This window comes from Cyprinodon variegatus, unplaced genomic scaffold (assembly GCF_000732505.1).
Source record: "Cyprinodon variegatus isolate N-32 unplaced genomic scaffold, C_variegatus-1.0 Scaffold119, whole genome shotgun sequence".
NCBI lineage: Eukaryota > Metazoa > Chordata > Actinopteri > Cyprinodontiformes > Cyprinodontidae > Cyprinodon > Cyprinodon variegatus.
This window is the reverse complement of record NW_015150572.1, coordinates 927,087-934,817: the sequence shown is the minus strand read 5'-3', so window position 1 is coordinate 934,817 and position 7,731 is coordinate 927,087. Positions and strand designations below refer to the sequence as shown.

Here is a 7,731-nt window from a genome sequence, read left to right as displayed (position 1 = left end):
GATAAAAATTTAAATTACTCATGTTCTTCCATTTTCACTACCGCTTCAGTGAAATCTGTTATCTTCTTGTGAATCAAGAGCTACTCGCTTGCTTAAGTGACCTACTGAGTCATCATCTTTGAAGGTGTTAGCACAATAGATCTATTGCAAAACTCAAACTATTTCTCTAGTTGCTCCAAATATCATGGTTGTGACCTCTAATAGTTTTAGGTTTGTTTCAACATGTCCTTTGTCCTTGAAGGAACCCTTCATAATTATGCAACAACTTAGTGATGATGCCAGATCCCTGATACTGGTCTCATGGTCAATGTGGTTTTCTTGTGAGTTCTTCATTAAAAGTTCATCATCATTCCGGATTTTAATGGTCAGTTGATCATAAGACAGAGTATGAGTAAGTTCCTTTTCCCTGTAGTAGGCTGTTTTATACTGCTTTTGAAGAATTTCAAAGGATTGATTTCATTCATTTCATGGTTTGTAGAACTTGATATATCTAACACTTTAGGAGTATCTGAGCTCCTAAACTGAGGGATTTAGTAGGAAAACAAGGGAAATAAAGCAGACAGTGGCAGCAAACATAGTAATAACTGAACTTTATTGAGCTCACATTGGAGAAATTTACCTCTGCATTTAACCCATTCCCTTGGGGAGCAGTGGGCGGCCATCGTGGGGAGGCCCGGTGAGCAATCAGGGATTAAGGGTCTTGCTCAAGAACCCAGAGTACAGGCTGTTGGAATCAAACCGGGTAGGCCAACACTCCCCTCACTCAAGTACCCTGATGTTTTTACTCTGTGGAGTTTGTAGGGATTCAAATAATTTATTTCAGTCAGCCAACACTTAGACATCATCAAGATGGGCTTTTGGACCAAAATGCAGACATCTACTGAGGAGGATGTTAAAATGAGAATGTGCCCTTTGAAGGGGCTCAATAACATTTCTAAGAGGGAACTTGGGTTCGGATTTATTCTAATATACAAATTCTACATGAAAATTTCCCAAATTTAACATAAAATCTTGCTGCTTGTAAATGTGTTACTTGTTTATTTTGATCTTTCTCTAATATGTTTTGGCATGTCTTTCAGGAACATGACATCTGTCATTGTGGTTACTTTAGCACTGCCTCAGCCTTTTTTCCCCCTAGTCTTTAATCATAGGTATTGTTTTGTTAAATATGTTTTTTTTTTTTGGTATCTGCTACCTAAACTATATGTTTAACATGTAAGATAGTATAGAGCATTTTATAAATCAGAAGGGTGCGATGGTTATATGTCATAGTTGTGTAATGATGCTTTTAAGGGATCTGACCCACATGCAGAAAATCACTCAGAAAACCAAGGGAAAGTTTCTTTCAGGTTTGTTGATGAGGATAACAGGAGGTGGAATCTTGAACTCAGAAACTGAATAGAGTTCTTGGGCATGGAGGAAAAAGGGACTCACGTAGGAGGGGATCTCAGTTAAAGCCTTGAATCCAGATTGTGTGAGTTTTCCAGAGGGAGAGCAACTCGTTGGAGGGCAGACGGGTTGGTGGAGTGGACCCTGAGGAGTATGAGTACTTTAACGGAGTGAACTTTTTGCCCAGCTCATTGTGAACACAAAATATCCTTCCTGGGGGAGAAGGCCAAAACTTCCAGTCAGCGCGAAGGCTTCCTGCCAAAAGGCAAAGACAAAAAAAACCCACAATTAGTCTCAGAGAAACAAAGCACAGGTTAGACTCAGCTAATCACTTATGGTGCCCAAAAGTACCCAAAACTGGCAAACACTCTGGTGTCGAGGTAGTGGCAGTCAACGGCTCAAATACTCCCCGGTGATGAAGCAATGAGCCGCAGGTGGGCAGGAGGACTAATGAGGACAGGGCGCCACCTGGTGGTGGTGGGAGAGACAAGCACAGAACAATCCACACAAACTGGATTCCTAACAAGTTGCACAGAAACCAGACATATGGCTTCTGAAGCTATTCTCCACGCTCTTTTCACAATCAGAATCAGTTTTATTGCCAAGTAGTTTTGCACTTAAGAGGAACTTATTTTGATGTTGATAGTGCAGGCAAATTAGTAATACACTCAGGAAACAGGATCTATAGTTATATAAGTGTACAATATGATATATACAATATATAGTATATAGCTATGTTCTATATACATATAGTACATATATGTAACGAAGGTGGTCTGGAGGCTTTGTTAGTGTAGCTTCTAGGTCCTGAACAGGGGAGGGAGAGAGGCAGTATCAGTGTCTTGGGGGTCTCTGGGCCTTGTTCATAAGGCTGGCAGCGGATGGGAAGAAACTGTTCCTGTGGCGTGAGGTTTTGGTCTTGATGGACCGCAGCCTCCTGCCAGAGGGAAGTGACTGTTTCAGACTGTTATACAGTCTTTTTTTAATTTCTGCCATTAATTTTAACTTTTTTCTTAACTACAACTACATGCATGTCCAAACTGATAGAGTACTGCAAAGGAAATTATTTAATACGATGAACTGTCTACTGTTGCTACATTCATGGTCATTTATGAGGGATTGCTTCAGATGCAGTGATTTGGTGCAAGTAATGACATACAGTGATGCACATGTGCTCAGGAGGAGGAGAGATTCCTGCACACATGGTCTTAATGCAATCAGCTTGATTTACCTCAATAAAATTTTTTATGTTTCATTTTTAATAATATACCAAATTTGGCAGAATTTCAGGAGCATTGAGAGAAGAGGCCTTTTGGTAACAGCCAGGCTACTAAGGAGTTACCTGTTTCGACTGCACTTCTTGGTCTCCAAGCACGAAAATAATAAACAGATTTTGATTTGCATTATCATTAGAGCTCTACTGAACTATATTTGCCCTGGATCTACTTTCTTTTGGCAACAAAATCCAACAACCCCATACAGTCTTTTCCTGACTGCTTAAACAATGTTAAATCATGGATGACCTCAAACTTTCTGAATCTGATTGAAATGTAAGACCTCTATACTGTTTGGTTTTAGTCCAGCAGTTTTCCTCCTGGCCCCTTGGGCCCTCTTACACCTAACATTCGATCATCAGTAAAAAATCTTGGTGTAATATTTGATGACAGGTTGAAATTTGATCGCCAGGTAAGTTCGGTCGTAAAAACAGCTTTTACCAGTTAAGAATTTGATCAAAAGTGAAAGGGTACCTGCCACACACAGATCTGGAGACTGTAATCCATGCTTTTATTAATACAAGATTGAATTACTGTAATTCTTTATATGATGGCTTGGACTTCTCACTTTCAGCTGCCCGTCAAATTCAACTGCCCGTCTCCTTACTGGCACACGTAAACGTGACCACATATTACCTGTTAAAGCCTCATTGCACTGGCTCCTGGTTGTTTTAGGATAGATTTAAAAAAATTTTGTTTGTTTTTAAAGCTCTTAATGGTCTAGCCCCCCAGTATTTGACTGAGCCTCACCAAATCCATGCCCCGGCCAGAACACTGAGATCCTCTGATCAGTTGCTACTGGTCATGCCTAAAATCAGACTTAAAACCAAAGGTGATCGTGCCTTTATGGCTGCGGCACCGAGACTCTGGAATAACTTGCCTTGGCATATTCAATCGGCAGGCTCCTTTGAGGTTTTTAAATCCTCTCTAAAAGCACACTTGTTTTCCCCGGCTTTCAATCAAGTCTAAATCGACATTTGGCAAAAATGTATTTTATTTTGAAATGTATTTTAATTGAAACATTTATCCTATTATATTTTATCTCCATTCAATTTTTCTTTTGTAATATGTTTATGTATTTTAGACTTCAGTTTTTATCTTATGTTCCTTAACTGTGATCCTTGTACAGGGCTTTGGTCAACCCCGGTTGTTTTAAATGTGCTTTATAAATAAAGTTTGAGTTGAGATGAGTTGGATTTGAATTTAATTTTATGATGTGTTTATATTTGAAAGATTTTCTTGATGGATTTATGCCAAATTGTCTTTTTACAAACAGTGTCTCTAGGTGTTTCCTGTGATTTGGCAATATATAAATACATTATATAAGTAAATCTTTTAATGATGTACTTGGATCGGTTCTTATGGTGTGGGTTACAATTCATGCGGCAGAGTTTAGTTTGTTGTGATTCTTCTTAAAAATAGCTGATTTCAAAATGCCACACAAAAGGGAATAAATAAAAAGTCAGGCTACATCTTTAGTAGTAGTATTAATTGTGGTTTAATATAAATCATGTTTTCATCAATGACATCATGCCACACAACAGGCAGTTGCAATGAACATTTATGTATGAATCTAATAACAAAATATCAACACATATCCCAATAATTAATAAATATGTTTAACTCCTTCAAATCCTTAAAAAAGTAAATAAAATAACTACAAACCCAAAAAGCAACGAGTCATAAATAATCTAAATACCTGAATTCAACTTATTGACCATATTATTGACCTTATTATATCACATCACATCACATATCAAACAAGGAATTCCCAGATTTTGCAAACACAGTTTGCAATGACTTCATTACAGCTCTATGCTGTTTGTGCAGACAGGAAGAACTTGCACAGCAGCTCCAACCTTGCATGCAATCTGCAAGCTGTAAAGCATGTTATAGTGATGCTGGTTGCAGAAGTTGTTTCTCCTCTGATGGTTGATTTTGGATTGATTGTGTGCATTTAGGTGGATTTTGTGCTCGATCTGTAAAGAAAACAATTTAGGGTAAATTTACCACACCAGTAAGTTAAGGAGTTGTAAAAATATTAAACACATTTAAAACAAGATTAAAACGTTGAGACTTAATATTCACATAAATATATATTAGGTTGCATGATGGAATGTATACATTTTTTTAATTGTGCTACTATTTATATAATTTTTATAACAATAAAATAATAAAAAGCGTCTTAACTGTTGAGGTAAGCACTGCAAATGTCATGCATGAAAAAATCTGCTTTTTTACTCAGATCTCCCTGTTTTTTTGCCTCTTTGCTGATTAGCGTTTATTCCTGATTTACAGATCCTCCTAATGACACTTCCATGCTATTAAAACCAATAAAACATGAACTCTTATTGTATTGTGTTGATTTATTACTGATATGAAAAGAATATAAAAATAGAAACTTACTTGTTTTTTGTTTCCAGAACTCTTTTAGTGAATTCTGAGTCTGGGTCAAGGCAGAGCTTGCTTTTATCCTTCAGAATGACACTGCAGGAGATGAAAAAAACAGGTTAATTCAAACAACCTATAACTGATGCTATAGTAAGTCTATCTAATACTTTTTTTGTTTCTACAGATACTTACATTACTTCATGTTTGCTGCAGTATGGACGTGGTTTATGCTCTCTGACATGAGCGATGAGTTTGGGCCTCACTGCTTCGACTGTCTTCACACAGTGGCAGTTCTTAATGCCTGGGGGAACAATGATGGAATATATTAAGAATGGATATATTCATGAAATAATAATATTAATTCAAAACCTCACTTACTTGCTGAGGTGCATATGGAGATGCAGGCCAGAAGAACGATGAACTGGATCGCAGAATTCATCCTTGTTGTGTGGTTATTATTAGTAGAGTTTATCATGCAGTGGTGCAGCTCCTCTTGATGTGAAATGTTCTTCACTGCTGAGGCTGTCTGACTGTGAAGCGCCATGAGCCTCACCTTTTATACACTTTATTTGATCACTTGCCAAGTAAGACTTCTTAGGAACTGAACGGAAAAAAAAAAACGTCGTTATTATCTTTAACACTTTCACTTCCTCAGTACCTTTTCTCATCAAGACGTGACAGCTTTCTATGCGTCACAAACAGGCTTTTTGTGTCGAAACTCAGTTGCCCCCAAGGCAGTTACCTTGCTGCTGGTATCAGGTTGAAACTATCAGAGCAGCATCTACTGGTTAGATTGACTATAACTCTCTCAGTCGTCACAGTGCAGGTCGGAAATATATTTTTGGCACTAATCCTGCATTGCAAACAGGCATTTAGTGTTAAAACACATGCATTTGATTTCGTAGTTACATGAAGTTGAGGATTTATGTTTAACAAGGCAGACATACAGACAGAAATATACATTCAATAAACAAAATTATCTGTAGAATTCAATAATTCATGCAATGCAAAAGTGCACATGAACATTGAGGAAGAAGGAAAATATATATGATTTCTAAAATCTTTAAAAAAGGAAACCTGGTTTAGAGCGAAGTATAGTTCTGTGTTAGATCCATTGACGGTCCAAGCCTCCACGGGGCCTTGAGTAAAATTAGATATTGGGGTACTACGTTTTCTACCAATGATATCCATTACATTAATTAAAATTCTGATCATAAGAATATTCACAAACCTATGTTAAACTCATTGCAGCTCTGACAGTCCTATTTACAGTCTTCTATGCGCATGCTAAAATTGATAAATAAAACCTTGTATGAAGTTTATTTATAGTAAAGTTTCACATGGTTCATATTTGTTGGTTCAAATGCAACGTGTAAAGATAAGCTGGAGGGGAAAGATAAACAAATAAAATGGCTGTAATAAATAAAAATGAAATGAATACAAGAACAGATATAATAATTTTCACATTATTTCTACATGAATAAACATGCTAAAGTAAAAACTACATAATTTTATAATGAAATTGTATTTTTGTACTATAATTTTATACAAATTGTTATACAATTTATACATACATACAAAAAAAGATAAATTATTCTTTGGGCCCTAAGAAGTTGCTTAATTCACTTATGCCTTGGTTTGGACCTGGTTAGAAGGGTTTACTCAGAATTCATAATAAAAAGCAATTTAGATAACTTGTGGACTACTACACTAGGCTAGCTAGCAAAGACTACAACACAAAAGTTCTAGATTAAAGGTAAAATAAGGGGGATGGATGAACAGGAAGTGGGGTTTAGGTAATCTGGGGACACTTTCTTCAGGGCTCTGGGACAATATATAGGAAATGGCTTATTCCTGAGCCCACTCAGGACCTCGAAGTTGGCAACTGCAAAAAAAAAAACAAGAAGAGGACAAAAATTAGGAAGGAGGAGAAGCATCAGATAAGAAATGTGGTCATTAAGAGTTCAGGGCGGTTAAATACAAATACAAACTCCACATTCATAAGAGGTTTTCAAATTTATGCATCATTTTCATTACAACAAGCAACTGTTAGGATAATTATCATTGATGAAGTGTGAGTTTATTACAGCCCAATATTACTTGCCTGTCATGTGTCAGAACTGATGTTTTCCCCATTAGTTTATCTAATTAAGACTGTTTCTCTGATATAGACAGTTAGAATCTTCATTCTGTATGCGGCAAAGATTTGGGAATGGAATGAAAGCGGTGTCCTTTAATTAAGAACAAAGTGTAATATTTTGATAAGGCTGGAGCTGTGGATGTCCCCTCACCTGCAAACGCATCTGATGTAATGATGTGATGTGGCAGACTGGAGTTGTATAAAGTGCTTCTTTAACTGTTTATCAGGGACACTTCCCAAGAAGAGAGCCCGGTTAATAAGAAGCTGCCTTCTGTCACTCTAAGCAACTTCTCTGATCTGAGTGAGATTACAAGTTGTATCAAAATCTGTTGTCTTGTCTCATGGTTATTTAATACATATACATTATGAAGTGTCATTTAAAGAGTGTGTACAGAGTGATCTCTTTTCAGGAAAAAAGAACAGGAGAGAGAAAGCTTCAAGGTGTAAACACAGGGCTTTCCTTTAACAACTATACACCACTTTTTGTGGCTCTATCAACAAAAATACAAATCCTATCAAGGTCTATAAAAGAGAGCA

The 7,731-nt window shown here is 36.8% G+C and overlaps 1 protein-coding gene across 1 annotated transcript; it reads right to left on the bottom strand.

Annotated features, from left to right (window-relative positions):
* Window positions 1–4,155: 4,155 nt before the first annotated feature.
* On the bottom strand, window positions 4,156–5,592 carry LOC107085241 (alveolar macrophage chemotactic factor-like). Its single transcript, XM_015375462.1, has 4 exons — window positions 5,433–5,592; window positions 5,247–5,355; window positions 5,070–5,150; window positions 4,156–4,642 (listed from the first exon to the last, which is right to left on the bottom strand). The coding sequence occupies exons 1-4, from the start codon at window positions 5,527–5,529 to the stop codon at window positions 4,621–4,623; spliced, it is 309 nt and encodes a 102-aa protein (XP_015230948.1). The 5' UTR covers window positions 5,530–5,592; the 3' UTR covers window positions 4,156–4,620.
* Between the last annotated feature and the right edge of the window lie 2,139 nt (window positions 5,593–7,731).